The sequence below is a fragment of the Penicillium argentinense genome (assembly GCF_028826775.1).
Source record: "Penicillium argentinense strain IBT 30761 chromosome Unknown utg000005l_segment0_segment0, whole genome shotgun sequence".
NCBI lineage: Eukaryota > Fungi > Ascomycota > Eurotiomycetes > Eurotiales > Aspergillaceae > Penicillium > Penicillium argentinense.
In genome coordinates, this window is record NW_026622664.1 from 2,697,716 (window position 1) to 2,717,613 (window position 19,898).

Genomic DNA, 19,898 nt, shown 5'->3' on the forward strand with positions numbered 1-19,898 from the left:
ACGGTGCCAACTTCGATGGTAAAAACCACTTCCATCATGTGGCGCCCTCGGTGTTCCCGATCGGGTATAGCGCAGACCCACACCATAACGGGACTAGTAGGACATCTACACTTTCAACAGGGTTCTCTACTACAACAAATAGGGACAACCTTGGGAGAAGCAAGTAAAGAAGAAAAAAGAAAGCACCGGGCCCAGGATTCGAACCTGGATTACATGCGACTGCATACCAGGACAGCCGAGGGCACTAACCATTATACTAACCCGGCTGCTTTCACTCATACTTTGCTGGCACTTGCTCAAATGCTCCGTTTTCTCAGCTATTACGTAGATATTACTTCGGTCTTTCCTAAGGAGCAAAAAAAGAAACCGGGCCTAGGGTTCGGACTTGTGTCTTGTGAGACTGCACAGTACAGTCGAGGGCACTAACCATTATACTAGCCCGGCTGCTTTTACTTTAAATTTGCTGGCAGTTGTTCATATGCTCCCTTTTCTTAACCATTGTGTCGATATTCATTCACTTGGTATATCTACAATACGGAGAAAAAGAGAGATTACCGGGCCCTGCATTCGAACCTGAGTGACATGCGACTGCACACTAAGACAGCCGAGGGTGTCTATCAAAAGAGCCTTCGTACATATATGGCCAAGGAATTTAGTCCGAAGTACTACACTAAGTGGATACCCTAAAACTTAGGGAAATATTGTTGGCTGAGGTAGGAAGAATATAGCTGTATCAATTTCCGCCGGTAATAATCCCTCAATTTCCCACGTTGATCCCGGTTTCCCCGAGAATCTCAAATTTCCCAATATTCCCTCTCTTCATAAGCAAGTAATCCAGCCCTCGGATATACTTATGCCACAGGCCTCCAGACCCCAGCTCCAGCAGCCGCTTATACCTAGAATAGGACCTCACAGCCTCATCCTCCTCCTCCGTCTCGACCTGCTCTTTCGAGTCCGGCCCCCATAACTCCCAAGGTCCATGTTCAGTCCCACTTTCCCATGGCGCTTGACCCCATGCAAATTTGATCCACGCAGAGGCAAGGTCCCTCGACATGGTGCGCTCGGAGTTGCTTAGCTTGTTGTCGAGGTTCATGAACAGATATAACACATCAATGCCGTGGTACGCCAATCCTTTGAGGATATTCGGCAGTCGAGATCGCTGATCAAAATGATACTTAAACAATTGACTCCGTAGTTGAGTATTGACGAGCGCAGTTTTATAATTATGGATTTTGAAAACGGCCTCTGCACCCATGATACTCGCCTTTTCAACCAGATCCTCATGGGATAACTCAGGCGTGATCCCGTACTCCAGGAGAACAGCATCGACAAAGAACGCGTCTTGAACCTGCTCCAGAAGCGTTTCTCGGATAGTCTCAAAAGTGTCTTCGCGAATATTCACTTGGAATATGACACCCTCATCATGTACATCGCCAAGCATGAACGAGCGAATCCAAGGCGGCGCCGGCTCAATCTCCCAAGGCTCGTGTGCATAGAACCAACCATCAAAACAAGAATTCCCAGTCCCAGAAGGAACACCCTGAATAATATGATCTGCATCCGCCATCATCTGTTCGGGTATCCTCCGGAGCTGATCAAGTACATCAGGTGCATGTTCATCGATCTCAAAATACCGACAAGTCGCCGCAAAGATAGCCTGATGCTCCTCAAGAGATCGTGGGAGAAGCGTACTCCCAAGCCCAGACATACAAATAGCCCGATGAAACCTCATCGGCTCCCGCGCCGCCATTTGATGCCCGATGGAGATAGCTCCGGCAGACTGTCCGAACGCCGTGACGTTGTCTGGATCACCTCCAAACGACGCGATATATTTCGCAACCCACTCTGACGCAACTTTTTGATCCGTGAAGCCAAAATTGCCATTCCCGGCAAAACCATCTCGTTTCAACTCCTCGCTTATTTGCTCGCTTGCGAGGAATCCGCCTAGACCGAGTCGGTAGTTGAAGTTAACTACTAGAACCGGCCACCCGATTTCAACGCTGTGCGAGACGAAGTTGACTGCGTCGTACATGCCGTAGTTGGCGCTGCCGTAGAGGAGGGAGCCGCCGTGAATCCAGATGAGAACGGGGTATTTTTCTCTTCCTGCGTCTTTGTTTTGGGGGCTTGTTTGTGTGGGTGTGACGATGTTCAGGATTAGGGCTGTTTTCTCGTCGACTTGTGGTTGGTGGATGAAGTTTGGGTTGGCGGGGACGGGGAAGTATGGATTTTCGGCGTCTGTGCCTTTTGGGCAGGGACAGTTGTTTCTTGTAGGCCACATTAGTAATTCAAATGATTTCTAAGAAGGCTTTTTTGATTAAAAAGTTATGGCTTGCCCTAGTTGAGTCCCGTCGTGATAATTGTTATCCCACAAAGTACGTAAGACGGATCGTGTCCATCGTTTTGATAGGGAGGCGTATGGGATGCCGCAGAATTGTTGCACACCATTTGCATATTGGAAACCAACCAATTTCCCGAGTCCATCAATATCGATTGATATCTTTGATGTTGGGTGTTGGAAAGACATTGGAACTCTTGCGTGATGCTTCGAAGATCAAAAACATTTGTCGCCCGGAAATGCGGATTACATATAAGCTTGGATTATCGTGCTCGTCTAGTCACACGGCATGAACTCATGATTGCATGCTCCAGGCCTATGATTCAAGGCATTTGCATCTCCCTGCGAACCGGAGAGTAAGATGAAAGCTCCGAAATGCAACGCCAACACACCTTGCGTTTCGTGAGGTATAACGAGATGCCCTGTGCTTCAGGTCTAATCCGGGGGCCTTTATCGCCTTCCTTCAAACATAATCTCCCCTTCATTTGACTGGTTTCGTCTGATAGTATACATCAATTCTCTCATGTGACTGATTAGTCATCTATTTTCAACCTCCGCGGCCAATTCGACCTCCACCAGCCCATTTCCCATTCATCCACATCGACTCAATAATCCCTCATGTTTGGATGAGACGCAGAAGCCAAACCTCCTTGATGCTAGGAAGGTTATATTCCTGGCGCCAGTGGCGCTACTCGATCAACGCGTGGGCTACCGGGTCAATTCGACCACGCGCGCAGGGCCCCTCGCAACTATATCCACGGCCTGACTAGAAAAAGAGCGAGTGTCATCCAAACAGGGCTTGCCACCTCCCTTGGATATACTCAGCGTCCACGCTTCATATCCACTGAGTCTATCCCGCCCATCCTACTTCCACCGGCTATTTTCATTGGGCTCCTACTTGGCCTTTGGACATGGAAATGCTTTTGGATCATTGTCATGCAAAACAAGCTTTTGTATCTGTCCTGGCTGCCACCGTTTTCCCGATCAGATAAAATTTCTGACTACGAAGCTGAATGCAAGCCTGTGGTATGGGACGAAAAGCGCATCCGAAGTCTCGATGGGACGAAGTTGGCTGTTTGCGAGGGACGAATCCCGGCTAGTGAAGATCGAAAGCCAGCCTCAAGTCGCAAGAAGTCAGTGGTAATCTGTTACTTCCAGGGCAACGGCGGATCCACCCCTCTGCGCTTGCCTCTTTTATCTCATTTCCTGAGGACAATCTCAGCAAAGTCGAAATCCATATCCTCATTGGACCAGACCGATTATACAGTTGTCGCCCTGTCATACCGCGGCTACTGGAAATCATCGGGCAGTGCGAATCAATCAGGAATTGAACTCGACGCCCAGGCATTTTTGGCATGGGTTGCAAATACATATTCGGCGCCGGACACCGATCTCCAGATCGTACTATGGGGTCATAGTCTTGGCTCCGCCGTGGCCAGCTCTGTCCTTTCCAAATACCTGTCGCGCCAGGCTTCCGAGCAGAATGCGACTAGTACTAACCTGCCATCGATATCTGGGCTGATCCTGGAGGCGCCCATATCCAATATCAAAGATATGCTGATCAGCCTGTATCCACAGAAATGGCTACCATATCGATACCTGTGGCCGTTTTCTTGGAACACCTGGTGCACTGCTACGGCTCTGGAACAGCTCGCCGATTGGCGAAATCAGAATGAATCTTTGACGCGGCGTGATTCGGATTATTTGTCCGGTGCTCACGGTGAATCTCCGTCTGTTCCTCCTATATTCATATTATCGGCAGAAAATGATGAAGTTATCCCACCCATTGTGGCGGGACAATTGGAAAAGAAGGGCCAGGAACTCGGGCTTTATATTTCAAGAAAGGATGTTCCCGGAGCGATGCATACCGAAGGGCCGATGAAAAACGATGGACGGGAGGCATTGGTGAATTTCATTTTGCGAAATACGGCCTCGGATCGGGACAAATGATCAACCTCGATACTTGTACAACACAACATCCGAACATAAGAAATATATTCCTGGGTTAGAGCTCCGCTGACGGTCATGGGAACCGCCAACAATCAATACGAAGAAAAGAAACTTCACTATTCATCGAGAGAATCACAATAGGGGATTAAAACGATTCTCTTCCGTTTCCGAGTGGTCTCACCCATTTCGCATGCGAGCCCCACGTATCTTTGCCGGTCCCACGCAGCTATACCGAGCCCCGCGAAAAAGAGTCCAGTTCGGCCTTTGGCCCCACGAGAAACATCGCATTCAAGGTGATTCTGCCGGCATTAAATTTGTTGGCGAAGGTCGCACGCAGCAACGTGCCCTCTGGCAGATCGACCCCTTTTCGACGAGACCCACAGGTGTTCGTTCCATCATGGAATTCTCCGCTTTATCCCACAAAAGTGGGCAACTGCCTTTTTAATTATTTTGAGATTTAGCTCACTTGCAAATATCACTTCATTCCGAGATGATGATCCTAGTTTTCCTATGGGCCAGTATTTCCGGTGCTGCGTCAGTATTCGCAGCGAGTCTGGAGGAACTCTGTACAACTTTTCATACAAGAAACACGCTTCTCAAGACGCAGTTCCAAGGCCTCACGTTGGATCAACCTTCTGTCACATCTCAGCCAGTCTACAATTCATCCACCACGGGGCAAATATTCTGGCCAGATTACAGTGGATTCGATTTTTGTAATGTCACATTTTCCTATTCCCATAATGGGCTCAAGCAAGACAAGGTTCTTTTAGAGATTTGGCTGCCGGCCCCCAAGCGATTCCAAAATCGTTGGTTGTCTACTGGAGGTGGCGGCTACGCCATCAACTCGGAGGAAGAAAGTCTCCCAGGAGGCGTGATCTATGGCGCGGCGTCTGGTCAAACAGATGGAGGATTTGGAAGCTTTGGGACAACAGTTGACGAGGTGATTCTGCTAGCCAATGGTACTCTCAATCGCGAGGTGTTGTATATGCATGGATACCAAGCCCACCATGAACTGAGCATGATCGGCAAGGCCTTTACCAGACACTTCTACGACATGGCAGACTCAGAGAAACTTTTCGCCTATTACCAGGGGTGCTCTGAAGGTGGTCGAGAAGGCTGGAGTCAGATTCAGCGGTTTCCAGATGAATGGGATGGGGCTGTCATCGGTGCGCCGGCTATTCATCTTGCTCAGCAGCAGGTCAACCTTCTGTATGGAAACATCGTGCAACAGACTAAGGGTTATGTTCCGCCTCCTTGTGAATTGGAGAAGATCAATAACCTCACGATTGATTCTTGCGATGCACTCGATGGCAGGGTTGATGGAGTCGTCAGCCGGACAGACTTGTGCAAGCTTCATTTTGACATCGAATCAACGATCGGAGCATCATATTTCTGTCCACATAGCAAGGACACTTCTCTGATACAAAATGGCACAGTCTCTTCAAAGGGAGTTGCTGTTGCTAAAAAGATTCTTGACGGCCTTCATACTATTGATGGCAGACGTGCTTATATATGGGCCCAGCCGAGTGCCACCTTCGATTACGTCGCGTCCACATTTAATCCACTATCACATGAATGGGAACCAGAGATAAATTCCTTGAGCGGAGGCTGGGTAACAAAATTCCTCGAGCTCCGAGATGTTGACAACCTCTCAGATCTGGACGATGTCACTTACGATACCTTGGTCGAGTGGATGAAGATCGGATGGCAGCGCTATGAAGATGTCCTTCAAACAACATGGCCAGACCTCTCACCCTTCCAAGAAACAGGAGGAAAGATCATTCACTACCATGGTGAATCAGACCCTGGGATCCCGGCCGGCTCATCTGTCCACTACCATGAATCTGTTCGCGAGATTATGTATCCAGACCTCTCCTTCGAGGAGAGTACTCGGAAAATGAATGGGTGGAACCGACTATATCTCATCCCAGGTGCTGGTCACTGCTCATATAGCTCAAGTCAGCCAAATGGGCCATTCCCACAAACTACACTCAAGACTCTGATCGATTGGGTCGAGAAGGGACACGAGCCGGACAAGTTGAATGCTACTGTGCTCCAGGGCAGTCGCAGGGGAACAGAAGAGGAACTTTGCGCTTGGCCACTGCGCCCTCTTTGGAAGGGAAATGATTCGCATATGGATTGCGTCTTTGACCTAAGATCCTACGATACCTGGCGAGATAGCTTTGATGCGTACAAACTACCTCTCTATTAGCGAGGTGGATTGCGAATATTTTTTCTTTGGTAAAAATTTAACATGGGACCATTCAAAATGGAAATAAAGCCAATCTCAATTCATATCATCTCACTCTTTATCTCTTTTGCACATATTATTGACTTAACAAATTCCGTGTGTACGGCGTGGTCAAATTAAGGCTGCGAATGTGGGGGTGGAAACAGACCAAGGCCGCGCAAAAACGCCACCTCATAAGAAGAATAAGACTAAAATCAGAAACGAAAACAAAACGTTTCGCCCAAAGTCACATCTGCACAAAACCACACTAAACATCAAGTCTCAAGTCGGAGCGTGCCAAGAAGAACCACACGGGGAAAGGACGAGCGCTCTCCACCGAGCAGATCCTTCAAAGTGGAGTCGCAGACGGGCAGCAGAACAAAACAGCGACAACCATCTCCGTGGAAGGATGTCGGCCAGAAAGGCAAGTCCCGACAGGGCAACAGACGCAGATGACGACGGAATAGAGCCCTTTCCTGCGTTCGATCCGAGCCATGAGCCGGATCACTCCCTGCGCCCTGTGTCGCCGTACCGAGTGCGCAACGGGTGGTATCCATATGGGTATGTGCAGCTTCAAACTCGACTACATTGTAAAAAGTCACATGAAAAAGAAAGAAGGGAAAAGTCGGACTGACTCCTTTCCAGAATCATTTACTTTTTTATATTCACGGCGTTGATCCGTTCAAGCTGCCGGCTTCTACGTGGTGACCAATGCATGGAAAAAGGGGTTGGTGTTTCCACCGTTTTGAGCGTGTTGATTGTTGAGGTTATCATGCCTTACTTTGTTGCTCGCAAGCAATACCAAGCGATGCCGGAATCTGAGGAGGAAACTGCTGCCCTGAAGAAGAAACATAGGTTCGAGGACTGGAATTTCATTTTTTTTCTGGTGCTGTCTGTTTTTTGGTTGACTACTTGAATCACGCGGAAATGACTGAATTTGAAGCTTGGGTCTGGACACCCAGTTTGGATTTGGAAGTAAAAGCATGGTTTGATGCCAGTTGTATGATAGTCGTATGTATCTTTAGCTCTGTCGCAATAAGGAATGCTGTTCGTGATGATGATGACCCAGTTCCTCCCAATACATGCCCGAGAACTCCGATGCAACAAGATTATGAATAATGCCGGGAATGGTAAAAGATGAAACGCCGATGCAAGATGCATGACATGCAAGTGGGTTGGTTGGCGTTGACGGGTTACACATCCATCTCGTCGTCATCCCAGCCCAGCTGCTCGTAAATAGACTTTGTCTGAGTCTTCTCTGGGGTCACCGGTATGGTGCCAGCCCCTTTGACCGGGGTGCCCATGACAGCAGGCGGGGATGGCGCACGAACTTGATTAGTAGAGACTGTTTGGATGGGCATCTGGAAAGGAATAGCACGAGAAGAAGAAATCGGGGCAGACCCTTGCTTCCCCGGTGGCGTTTCCATGATACCCGAGCGAGTGCCTTGAGCAGAATCACCCATGAACGGGGATGCGACCGTGGCAGGTAGTTGCATGCCTTTGTGACGAGAGGACACGGGGGTTGATGGCGCCATTGGCTCGGATATAGGGTCAGTGTCAGAACGAGGTGCAGGAAGGTTAGGCACTCGGAATAGGCCCTTCCCTCGGTTTGAACCCGAGAACGGATCGGCGTTTGTTGAGTCCGCACATTTGTCGCCATCGAAGTGGAGTCTGGAAGATGGGCGGGTGGGCGTCTCTTGAATCGAACCAAGCTCCGCTGACGGAGCTGGCCGCTTGATGCCGCTTGTGATCGTGCTGCGACGGGAACTGAACGGGTTTGCATCAGGTCCGGAGAATGAAGTTGCCCGTCGGCTTGACGATGAAGACATGACAGGAGACTCGGCCAGTGATTGTTCTGGCATCTCCCCAGCAAAAGACCGAGACGGCGCGAGAGACCGAGGCATGGGAGGAAGTCCGGCTACTGCATCTCTCTTGCGGTTTCCTCGAGGCGTGGCCATGACTTGGACACCCTCGCCGAAAGGATTTCGAACAGGGTTCTTGGACTTGCGTGCGCTGCCACCGGTGGAAGCTCTCTTGACGGCATCGTCGGCGATATCTTTAGCAACCAGTTCCCTGTTCGGCTTCCTGAGCGCGTTGATGGCAGCATCAAGCTCCTTCTTTTGATCAACGAGCATCTGCACCTTTCGCAGTTTGATCTCATGCTGTCGTGCAACTGCGTGAAGATCAACCTCGCGGTTGTCTCTGCGCTTCGCCTGTTGAATGCCGCCTCGGACAGTACCGCCAAGCTGGGGAGAAGAGCTTCCATCGAGTCACGCGATGGCTCTTGCTTCGACGGAGCAGTCTTGGATCGGTGCAAAGAGGGGTGTCTGTTTTGAGATGCAGCAGCAGTTTTCTCGTCTGTAAGTACTCGCTGGAGTGAGCGACGAGACCTCGGTACCGGTGGCTGACGTTTGACTTCTGTACCTGGCTCAGCGCGAGATTTGCTCGAAACGTGGGACTTTTTGGCAGCCGGGGAAATGCCACCCGATACTCCGAATTTCCGAGTGATAAGCTTGCATTTGTCTGGAAGTCGAGACGCATAGAATGGGATGATGACTTCGGTGCAGAAATCGCGCACTGCATCGCTTTCAACCTTTTTGCCTGACATATGGTTCTCGGTGAAAGAGGAAGCCTTAGCCGAGTCTGCACCTGTGGACTCTTCCATGCTGACAGCATGCCAGATGCACAGCCGGTCAAGATGCAATTCAAGAAGAACGTTGAGATCTTGGGGCTTTTTCGCTTTGGGCTTTTTGGACGCATCTTTCTCTTCACCAGGTTGCTCCTTGGCGTCGGTGTTGTTTTTAGGCTCGGTGGGGGTTGTTTCCAAGGACAAAACCTCTAAAATCAACAGAATTTGCAATTGGGTTTCACGAAGTCGTAGGTCGGATATGTGTTTCTTGGTTTCCGCCTCTCGAGATCCTTCATGCGAAGCTGATTCTGTCGTGATACGATCTCTCCACCACTTGCGGATGAAACTTTCCTCCTCGGGGTACAGCCCATTCTTCCCAAGCTTCTTCTTCTTCTTCTTCTTCTTCTTCTTGCTCTTTTGTTTCTTCGCCCCTGGGGCGTCTTCGTTGTCGGAGAAAGTAAGGAGTGCATCGCGAATAACAGTTGGCAGGGATTCTCTGAACTTGAGGTCCATCTTCTTAGCCGTAAGAATAGCTTCTCGGTAGAAGTCAGCCACGTCAGCGGGCGACTTAGATTCGTCGGAATCAGAGGTTTGAAAGGCGGTTCGGCAGCGGGTAAGGGGACCTTTAGCAAAGTAGGCCAGGGATGTCTGTTCTTCGTTTTAGAAATATGACGCCAGAAACGATCAATTGGAGAACTTACCTTTGAGATGTAAAGAGCCTGCAGGTAATGGTCTCTCATGCCACTCAGCAGCTCATCTGGCGATTGTTTCATATCATCCCCCACGGGGTCAATGCTGTCGAGATTCATTGCCTCCGCATTACCGGCCTGGGATTCTAGAGGAGCGAAGACATCGTCCGAATCGGCACCCTTTGGTGCAGGCACAGCAGACTGGCTGCGTAATTCAACAACATCAACGAACGAAGACTCGTCGGATCCAGCCTCGACCTCCGATTGCCCAAATACCATGTCCACCTGTAACCCGGCAAACTCCTCTCCCAATCCGAGATCAGACGCTGGCTCCTCGATCTGGGCAGCCTGCCACCAGTTCAAAGCATCTGGAGCACACTCGCCATCAGACTCCATATCCATATCTGAGTCCAGGTCTCGAGATCCCTGCCAGCCCTTGGCCGCAACCAGGATATCGCCCTCTTGCACCCAGCTGGCAAGCCTGCACAGCGAGTAAATCCCACGCTTCACTCGCTCAACGACGTATAGGGCACCCTCGGTAGCCAGTCGGACTGTCAGGACAGTAGGCTCCACGCCTCCGCGCAAATCATTCTCTAAAGCCGGGATGTCGGCCGCAAACAAGCCGCCAGCCTGGACATCAGAGCGAGACGACACGTCGTCAACCCATGAAAGAGGAAAACGAGATCGAGGAAGGACGACAATCGGATCAAGAACTAGAGGTTCGTCTGATAATGATGCTGCATGGGCCTGGATTCGTCGCAAAGAAGCGAGTTAGCCAGGGATAAGTTCTGAGGGGTACACCCCGGAACTGACAGAGAAATACTTACGCGAATGACAATGGAAGTCGTTGAAAGCTGTCCAGCAGTGTTAATTTGACCGAACTTCCGTTTCTTCGAGGGCGGTTGGGCCGCTTCGTGGAGTTTGTTCAGCGTGGAGGAGCTGAGCGGATCCAGGACACCGGGGAGCGCTTGCGCAGTCATGATGAAGTCTAAGAGAAGATGTGCATTTTGCTATGCGAGTATTCAGGAAGCAAATGCAGGAACCGAGGAACGCTCACGCAATGGTCGTGTATGGAGATTCGGAGTGGTGTTGAACTTGGAGCGCGGCGCGGATACTTGGCGGGCCTGGCATCACGCGTCGCGATCCATGCACTTTGCCCTCCCCGCCTTAGTGATCGACTGCAACGGCCTCGAGTACCTGCAATTTACAAGATCCTTCCAGGGTTTGAAAAGCTGTGCTACATGAAAAATTTCTTAAAAAAAAAAAAAATTTGGAGAAAAATTTAATCATTATTGTAATGCTAATGTTTAGATTAGCTACCCGAAAACCAACCAGGGTCCAGGGGTGTTGTGATAAGACACACCCTCGTGACCACCTGGTGGCCCAAAACCCCCGGAGTCAAGCAAAAGATGGAGAATGCAAAGCTAGAATGCAAAACGCATCGTCACTTTCAGGTAAAAAGAGAATGAGGTGAAGGGGGGCCTGGTGAGGTGAAGGTGGTATGGTTGTTGAAGACTTTCGCTCCAGAAAAACGCCAAAAACATCCCGTCCCAGCCGATGAAAGTGTGGTATCATGTTGAATTTTGTCTTCGCCGAAAGGCCCGTCTCTTATGGGGCGACCATGCAGATAATGAAACAAGTGGTAGATTGATTCCAGATCAAGAACCAAGCTTTTATGGGGTTTTGTCCTTTTTGTATAAGTCTATGCACGTGCTTTGAGTTGTTGAAAACAAAGCAAAAACTCATCACAGTCGTCAAAACGTCTCCGGGGTCACCGGACGGAGGGATCCGTTTAGAACTTGAGGGCCTTGGGCTTCTCCCAGCTGAAGCTCTGGTTGGTGAAGTGACCGTTCTTGGCAGTCTGGGAGTAGATGGGCTTGGCCAGGTCCAGGTCCTTGACGATCACACCGGGGCGCAGATCGAAGTTGTTACGGATGATCTGGACCAGCTCCTCGGAGGACTTGGACGAGGTGCCGTAGGTCTCGACGAAGAGGGACAGGGGCTCAGCGACACCAATGGCATACGAGAGCTGAACAAGGGCACGACGGGCCAGGCCGGCGTTGACCAGGGACTTGGCGATCCAGCGAGCAACGTAGGCGGCGGAACGGTCAACCTTGGAGTAGTCCTTGCCGGAGAAGGCACCACCACCGTGGGCACCCCAGCCACCGTAGGTGTCGACAATGATCTTACGGCCAGTCAGACCGGCGTCACCCTGGGGACCACCAATGACGAAGCGGCCGGAGGGTTGCATGTGGTAGACGGTGCGGTCGTCCAGCAGGTTGGCGGGGATGACCTTCTTGACAATCTTCTCCTTGAGGACAGCACGGAGCTCCTCAGTGGAGACGTCGTCGGTGTGCTGAGCGGAGATGACGACGGTGTCGACACGCAGGGGCTTGACGGCACCACCATCGTGAGCGTACTCAATGGTGACCTGGGTCTTGGTGTCAGGCAGCAACCAGGGGATGGAGCCGTCCAGACGAGCGGCCTTCATGGCAGCGTTGAGCTTGTGGGAATACAGGATGGTAAGGGGCAGGAGCTCAGGGGACTCGTCGGTGGCATAACCGAACATGATACCCTGGTCACCGGCACCGAGCTTCTCAAGAGCCTCCTCGTAGTGAAGGCCCTGAGCAATGTCGGGGGACTGCTGCTCAATGGCAACCAAGACGTTGCAAGTCTTGTAGTCGAAGCCCTTTTCAGAGGCATCGTAACCGATGTCCTTGATAGCGCCACGGATGATCTTCTGGTAGTCCAGGTTGGCCTTGGTGGTGATCTCACCGAAGACCATAATCATACCTGAAAAGTAAACGTGTCAGATTTGGATTTGGATTTCATGCAAGTCAGACGGGACCGCAATGGGCACCTACCAGTCTTGGTGGCAGTCTCGCAAGCGACCTTGGAGAGGGGGTCCTCCGCCAGGCAGGCATCGAGGATGGCATCGGAGACCTGGTCGCTATATTATAGAAAGGACTGGTTAGCAATTTGCCAAAGTGGGCGAGGGCCAGCGACAGTATTCGCCGTAAGCCTCAGGGGCAGGAAAAAAAAAGAAACGGGCAAACTCACGCAATCTTATCGGGGTGACCCTCACCGACGGACTCGGAGGTGAAGAGGAAAGTAGGCTGCGAACCGTTTGCAAGGGAACCCATTGTGACGGATGTGAATGACTTAGGACAAAGTCTGGTGTGAGGAAAAAAGAGAGGAAGAAGAAGGGGATGGGAGAAGAGAAGAGAGAAGAGGGGAAAAAGTGGTGGGGTTTTTCTTCGGGACCCAGCAAACCGAGTACACCGCAGGTACCGCGCCGGCCAGCCACGCTGTGCGACCGTAGTGGGTACCGCTGGCGTACCCTCCACCGCCCGCATCTGCAGTGTACCGCCTGCCAAAGAGGCATCACATTGGGGGCGATGGCGCCATCGCGGGCGGTGAGCGGCCGCATCGGCAGAATTCGGAGAGATCGATACCCCTAAGGGGAGTCTCCGAAGGAGGGGTGTTTGCCGTGTTTGCAGTGTGGCCCCGGCAGAAGCGCCCGCCGGAGTTACCGGCCCCGATAAGCTCGATAAACTCGGACTCCGACAAATTTGGTCTCGCTCTACTCTGGTCGACGTACCTTCAGCCTCGGACAGCTCCCAAGCACAGCTGTCAGCCATGTCCAAGTTCGGAGTTCTGGTCATGGGCCCCGCGGGGGCCGGCAAGACCACCTTCAGCAATGCACTCATCCAACACTGCCAAAGTACGCGCCGCAGCTGCTTCTACGTCAACCTGGACCCCGCCGCCGAGAACTTCGCCTACGCGCCCGATCTCGACATTCGCGAGCTGATCACCCTCGAAGATGTGATGGAGGAGCTGCATCTAGGCCCCAATGGTGGTCTCATTTACTGCTTCGAGTTTCTACTCCAGAATCTGGATTTCCTGTCCGAAGCGCTCGATCCGTTGAGTGAAGAATACCTGATTATTTTCGACATGCCCGGTCAAATCGAGCTCTACACGCATATTCCCCTCCTGCCCTCCCTTACACAATATCTCTCCCGTCAAGGGCCTTTGAACATCAACCTCTGTGCCGCCTATCTCCTCGAGAGCACATTTGTCGTCGACAAGGCTAAATTTTTTGCTGGTACTCTCAGCGCCATGTCCGCCATGTTGATGCTGGAGATCCCGCACGTGAATATTCTGAGTAAAATGGACCAGGTTCGGGAAATGGTCTCGCGACGGGAACTACGACGATTTGCCAATGTCGATGTACAGCTGCTTCAGAGCGACGAGGAAGACCCTTCAGTGAGCGCCAACCCTATGGCGAAGGATGCGCTCATGAGCGGCGGTTCGTTCAAACAATTGAATCGGGCAGTAGCACAATTGATCGATGACTTCAGTATGGTCTCGTTCTTGCAACTGGATGTTCAGGATGAGGATAGCGTCGCGGGCATCCTCAGTCACATCGACGATGCGATTCAATACCACGAAGCTCAAGAGCCAAGGGATCCGAAGGACGAGCAGGAGGTTAATTATGAGGAGGAGTAATTGTTGCAATTCCCCTACAGATGCTGCGACGTCCTCGATACGACATTTCCACCCGGCGTCGGCCCGAGTTTCTCCCAACACCGACACGACATGCAAATCTTGGTTCTCCAGATCTTCGACCCACCTGACCCACGCCTATCTATGCCTACTGCTCGTGGTATATTGTTTACTCGTGCAGGATATCGGCTCCAACCACAGCCTTAGCTGTCGACGAACACTTCACATTATTGCAGCACAGACCCTACATATGAGTGGCGAGGTTGCATCGCATCGGCATTGGTAGAATTCACATGCCAGGTTTTATTATCCGAGTTGGACCGACCGAAACTCGATATCAAAAAAAAAAAGGAACGCCTAGAACACCATAATCAAAAGACCACGAATGATGACATATGCACAAGACCAACGTCCCAGTTCCAACCCGCTAAACATACTCGTAGCCCCAAAGCAATCATAGGAACACCGACCGTCCCAGTCTCGGTCCCGCGTAGATTCGACAGCGCCCATCGCCAATCGCACATACCCATCGTAGACATCATACAGCGAGCAAATGTTGCCAGACCCTTCGAGCGACCCAGGGATCTCCGAAAATGGAATCATCGTTTTTCCATGCAATCACCTCCAGCTTCCGTGTCTCTTCCCCTTCTTCCCAGAGCTCCAAGTAGGAATGTTCCCGTACGAACTCGCACCAGGGCGCCCAGAACCAGCAGCCGAGCGAGCCTGGAAATCTTCCACAAACCCCTCGACAACACCCCACGCCCATCCCAGATCCCGACTCGCGTTCTCCAGGCCAACGCGGTAGACATACAACCCGAACCCAATGACCGTACCCCAAAAACCAGTCGCAGAGCCAGGAAGACCCAGAACATAATCACGCGCCGGGCATAGTCCAGGATCCGGAGTGAGATGTAGAGGATCGCGACGAGGATGAGAACGGAGAAGATATCCACGGATCCAGTGGTTGAGGCGAGGAATGAGGAGAGCGGGTCGATCACGTAGGGGTCTACGTAGGCGCTTCGGATGAAGGTGAGCTGCATCGCGAGCTGCGACATTGATTTATCCTTGACGTGTGCGACGAGTGGGTGTTGCAGGAGGTTTTGGAAGTTCTCTAAGTCCATGTGTTAATGAGCTCGTCGAGGAGGGTCGGGCTTTTGATGACCGCTTGGACGAGGAACTGGCAGAGCTGACCTTGGAGATTCTCCATGATTCTGGAGGTAAGGTGGACTCGAGAGATGGAGGGTCCAGAAGCGAGCGATTGGAAGGTACTTTAGCTTACGGTTGAGGTTTTTATTTTGTGATGCTGGGAATCTTTGTGCCGCGGACTCGGGTGCTTCTCTTTTTTTTTGGAGTCAAAAGAGGATATAAGGTGATCGTGTTCACCTGTGGACAATGCGCATTGAAGAATAGGCCGGTGTGATTGTATCAGAGGTTGCGACAAAGGAAAGCTGGCCTGGCAGATGACAGCTGGATGGTGCCGTTAACACCGCGGTGCAAAACAAACAAACATCTGGCCAAGCCTGCGGAGCACGGACTAAGGCGGGTGCTCAACTGCCCAATTTGAAAGAAGGCCCACAGAGTTACTGCTGTCAGATTTTTGAATAGAGAATAAGAGAGATTTGTAGTGTAATGAATACAACGCTCGACAGTCGGTCGAATACTATACATTCGGATTATTTACCAGTAAAACAAAGCGCGGTCAGTATATACAAGCGCGACCACTGAAACACAACCCAAGTTCTTTACGACCAGAGCTCCAACTCCAACCGAGCACGGTCGGCGCGATGCCACGCGCACGAATCCAAGTTCTCAAGTCCGTAAATATAAAACAAAAACTCCAATCCCAAATTCCAGGACACAAACTCCAGCATCGAAGCCAGATATGGGTTACGATGCAGATGCAGACGTTGGTATAGAACAAATAACCGAAAAGGAGGTATAGTACCCTAGGGTATAGGGAGGGGATGGGCACAACTATACGTAGCCCATCAAAGCCTTGAATGAATCACGCTCGGTCTGAATATCCGCTTGAAGGCGGCGAGTCTGACGAAGGGCGTCGTCTCTGTGAGGAAAGAGTCAGATTTCCGATCTGAAACACGATCTATCAACTTTTCGGGGGAAAAAACTTACCTATCAGATTGAAGTTGAGCCACATCAACCTGGGCGCGGTTCATGCGTCCCACAGCTTCTTCCATCTCCATATCCGCTTCACGGAGGAGTCGCTCCAGACCCTTGATGTGCTTCTCCAGGGTTTCGGCCTGAATGACTTCGGCCAAGGGAACGCCGGCACCGCTGGTTGTCCGGTCGAGACGGGGTGTGCGACTGCTGAAAGGAGCATTTTGAGGTCGTGGCGAGAGAGTTATAGGTGTGCGCGCACCGGTCTTCATTCGCACAAGGTGAGCATTCTGGCTCTCCTTCATCAAGCGAATCTCCTCTTCGTGCTTGCTCATCTCTTCCTCGGAGTTCTGCTGGGCGTACAAGAGAACATCCTCCAACTCCTTCATGCGGCTTTGCAGCACGTTAATGCGCTCCACGGATACTCGCTGATCTCGCTCACCCTTGAGAATGGCAGCCTCCAGGCGACCGCGCATGGAGCTGTTGGTCTGCAGCTGGTGTTGAACTCGCGCGACTAATGAGTCTGCACGGCTCAACGATTCAGATAGTTCATCCGACTCGGGGGCTGACGCCGCTTGCTGGCGTTCCTCCTGCAACTTCTGGAAGGCAGACTCCAGGGAAGAGGAAGTAGCCATGACCTCAGCAAAGCTCTCTCCGTCCGCTCCAATGCCCCCGGACACAGCATTGTCATGCTCCTGCAGCAAGGCGCGAAGGGTGCTAGTCTCTTGCTCGGCACGGTCCAGATCCATTTTCAATCCCGCCAAGTTCTTCTCGCATTGCCACTTGCTATCCAATGCATCCTCGGCCCGCATGCGAAGGTGATTCAAGTCATCCCTAAGACTCTTAACTTCCTTCTCATAGCCAAGCTTCCGAGGTGGGCCAGATTGCCGAGCGCGTTCAACCTCCATCTCCATGATCTTGGCGCGCTTTTCGAACTCGCATGCCTGGAAGGCTTGTCGGTCGAGGAGGCTCTTCAGGGTGCGGTGGAGAGCGTCTCGTTGGGCTTCGATATCGTTGACCTTGTCGACTAATGACTCGCCGCCGCTTTCACGATCGTTGGCATGGCCCTTGACGGAGTTGGATCGAGACAAAGAGCCGGAACGCTTCAAACCACTGGGCTTGCGAGCCAGGGAGTTGGATCGAGAGAGACCGAAAGCCGAGTTTCTCTTTGATGAGAGGCCGTCCTCTTCCGCAATCGAAGCGAATCGTCCTCCTTGCAGCTGAGCCAATGAGGCATTCTCGATCTTGAGAGCCTCGATCTCTTCAACTAATCGTTGCATCTCGGCGGGGGTGCTTTGCCTTCCCGAAGTAAATCGCGCTCGTTTCGTAATTGCTCGAGCTCGACGCGCATGGCTGTGAGTAGATCTTCAAAGTTGTCTTTTGATTGCCGTTCTTCGAGCAGTTTTCGGCGGGTGTTTTCCAATGCACTCTCGAGCTCAGCGGTCTTGGACGACAGATCAGACAAATCGGTTCTTTCGCGGCGGAGCTAATTAAGAAGAAATTAGCCATTCAAATTCCGATCTCGACAGATTATGCATTGTCTATGTTTTAAACTTACCTGTTGAACCTGGTTCTCCAGGATTTGGACATGCGATTCAGATGCAGTCCGTTGCATTCGCTCTTCCTGCAACTTCTGAGATAATTCCACCTTCAACTGCGCACGCTCCTGTTCTGCTGCCCGCTTAATCTTCTCAATATCTTCAGCCCGGTCAGGAGCATATCGAACCGAGCTGGTGCCCGAGTCAGAGAAATAATCGCTCGTCCGTCGGTTGGCATCAGGGCCTTCCATCTGCAAACGCTCGATCAAGTCTTCGAGCTCCATTTCGCGACGAATGGAGCCCGCCAACTCGGAACTAATTTCTCGCAACTCATTTTCTAAATCGGAGAACTTGGACGCAATCATATGGTCATGTGCACTGGCAGTGCCTAGGGACGGTGTCCGCTGGGGAGGACCAAAGCCAGACTTGGAATCATAGGGGGAGGAGGGTTTGATAGGGACGTTGGCTAAGGGGGGCATCGGGGAGGGCATGGAGGATCGACCGGTATCCGAGATCTCTGTACTGGAGGATTCGCCGCCAGGGGAGGTTGCGATGTTGCCACTGTTGTGGTTGTTGTTGCTCTTCCAGCTAAAGAAGGAGCTGATCTTATTTCCGGGGGTTTTGGGTTGTCGCGGATCGTGGTGCCCCATGGACATTGACCGCTGGTCTATATCGATGTGCAGCGGTGGTGGCCGGTTGAGGGGAGGGTGCAAGGCCATACTCGTGGCACGCCTTTGTGTCGGAGGCGGGGAGTTAAGGACCGGGATGAAAGGCTCGCTCACTAGACGACTGTGCAAGGGGGTTCCGATTCCATTCGTGAACTGGTGTTCGTAACTTTCGTCAAAGAAATCGGCGCCTTCTTCGTCGTCGTCGTCGTCGTCCTCGACCACGGACCTTAGGAACGCGGCAGAGGCCGAAGTATCTATGCGGAGGGATTGAGCTGGGTGATGACCACGCGAGTATCTAGGGAAGCGCGACGTGGGTAAGTGATGGGTCTTCCAGATTCTGGGGAAGCGCGATAGCATGTATACGGGCCCATGTCACGCTGTATTTCCTTGTCCCAAGGTGATCCACGGGAGACAAGTCTATTGCGGACTAGGGTTTCCTCAAGGCCGAGCAGGGGCCCCCGTCGAACAAAAGCAGACTGACGATCAGGGGGTGGAGGAGAGGAGGGCAAAGTGGGACAGTTATGGAACGGGGCATGTATCTCATGAAGCTCGCGCATACCTGTTCGGATTCCTTGGCACCGATATCAAGGAGTTTTCATCCACTGAGGCAGGGGAAGATGACCTGGCCGCAAAAGGGATGGGAGTGGGTTTGAAGGTCGACGTCGATTGTCTACTGCCGGTGGTCTGTCCGTATGTCGTCGGGGTCGAGGTCGCGGTCGTCGGGGCAGCGGTGGTATTGTTCTCGTCTTCGATGGACAGAGGGGAGGAGGGGTGGACAGGGCCAGGACCGGGTAGGGGATTGGCGTGCGACGGCAGTGGTTTTCTTCGCACTTGCGACGAGGGCGGGGACGGAGGTAGATCGAGGTCCTCAGGAGGAGGAGGAGGAGCAACAGCAGCGACAATAGCGGGAGTACCGCTCGGAGGAGACGCCATGACAAGCCGGGGCAGAGTATCAAAAAATAGCCATCGATCGACAGTCGCTCATACCGGCCAGGGCCACGGGTAGAGGGATGGCGCGTGCCAGAGAATTGACCCAAAGGGGAAAGGATTATTCTTGGGAGAGAGTTGTGACAATCGCAAAAGAAAAGGAGAAAGTCCCAGACGACGTCCAGGGCGATTGGCGCAAAACCGCCCGTGGTTCCAGACACCACGCAGTAGCGCCGGTCGAGCAAGCGTGGTGGAGTCGGGAGCGACTGGAGTCCCGCTGTTGCATTCGATTGGCGTGCATACATTTTAGC

The 19,898-nt window shown here is 51.9% G+C and overlaps 8 protein-coding genes across 8 annotated transcripts; 3 read left to right on the forward strand and 5 right to left on the reverse strand.

The window, feature by feature from the left end:
* Positions 1 to 331: 331 nt before the first annotated feature.
* Positions 332 to 2,278, reverse strand: N7532_005809 (para-nitrobenzyl esterase; the record flags this gene model as incomplete). Its single annotated transcript, XM_056618303.1, has 2 exons — positions 332 to 346; positions 914 to 2,278. 2 exons carry the CDS (start codon positions 2,276 to 2,278, stop codon positions 332 to 334), a joined length of 1,380 nt encoding a protein of 459 aa, XP_056474462.1.
* Positions 2,279 to 3,271: 993 nt separating this feature from the next.
* Positions 3,272 to 4,285, forward strand: N7532_005810 (alpha/beta hydrolase family protein; the record flags this gene model as incomplete). The annotated part of the gene is made up of 1 exon (XM_056618304.1): positions 3,272 to 4,285. The coding sequence occupies one exon, from the start codon at positions 3,272 to 3,274 to the stop codon at positions 4,283 to 4,285; it is 1,014 nt and encodes a 337-aa protein (XP_056474463.1).
* Positions 4,286 to 4,775: 490 nt separating this feature from the next.
* Positions 4,776 to 6,497, forward strand: N7532_005811 (tannase; the record flags this gene model as incomplete). The annotated part of the gene is made up of 1 exon (XM_056618305.1): positions 4,776 to 6,497. One exon carries the CDS (start codon positions 4,776 to 4,778, stop codon positions 6,495 to 6,497), a length of 1,722 nt encoding a protein of 573 aa, XP_056474464.1.
* A 1,211-nt stretch (positions 6,498 to 7,708) lies between these two features.
* N7532_005812 (uncharacterized protein) lies at positions 7,709 to 10,813 on the reverse strand (the record flags this gene model as incomplete). Its single annotated transcript, XM_056618306.1, has 4 exons — positions 7,709 to 8,728; positions 8,755 to 9,792; positions 9,846 to 10,580; positions 10,661 to 10,813. 4 exons carry the CDS (start codon positions 10,811 to 10,813, stop codon positions 7,709 to 7,711), a joined length of 2,946 nt encoding a protein of 981 aa, XP_056474465.1.
* Positions 10,814 to 11,625: 812 nt separating this feature from the next.
* Positions 11,626 to 12,976, reverse strand: N7532_005813 (S-adenosylmethionine synthetase; the record flags this gene model as incomplete). Its single annotated transcript, XM_056618307.1, has 3 exons — positions 11,626 to 12,626; positions 12,698 to 12,783; positions 12,894 to 12,976. The coding sequence occupies 3 exons, from the start codon at positions 12,974 to 12,976 to the stop codon at positions 11,626 to 11,628; spliced, it is 1,170 nt and encodes a 389-aa protein (XP_056474466.1).
* A 496-nt stretch (positions 12,977 to 13,472) lies between these two features.
* On the forward strand, positions 13,473 to 14,342 carry N7532_005814 (putative signal sequence-binding GTPase GPN3; the record flags this gene model as incomplete). The annotated part of the gene is made up of 1 exon (XM_056618308.1): positions 13,473 to 14,342. The coding sequence occupies one exon, from the start codon at positions 13,473 to 13,475 to the stop codon at positions 14,340 to 14,342; it is 870 nt and encodes a 289-aa protein (XP_056474467.1).
* Positions 14,343 to 14,957: 615 nt separating this feature from the next.
* N7532_005815 (Apq12 family protein) lies at positions 14,958 to 15,460 on the reverse strand (the record flags this gene model as incomplete). The annotated part of the gene is made up of 2 exons (XM_056618309.1): positions 14,958 to 15,125; positions 15,173 to 15,460. The coding sequence occupies 2 exons, from the start codon at positions 15,458 to 15,460 to the stop codon at positions 14,958 to 14,960; spliced, it is 456 nt and encodes a 151-aa protein (XP_056474468.1).
* An 853-nt stretch (positions 15,461 to 16,313) lies between these two features.
* N7532_005816 (uncharacterized protein) lies at positions 16,314 to 19,593 on the reverse strand (the record flags this gene model as incomplete). The annotated part of the gene is made up of 5 exons (XM_056618310.1): positions 16,314 to 16,401; positions 16,470 to 17,753; positions 17,804 to 17,940; positions 18,013 to 18,955; positions 19,220 to 19,593. The coding sequence occupies 5 exons, from the start codon at positions 19,591 to 19,593 to the stop codon at positions 16,314 to 16,316; spliced, it is 2,826 nt and encodes a 941-aa protein (XP_056474469.1).
* Positions 19,594 to 19,898: the final 305 nt, after the last annotated feature.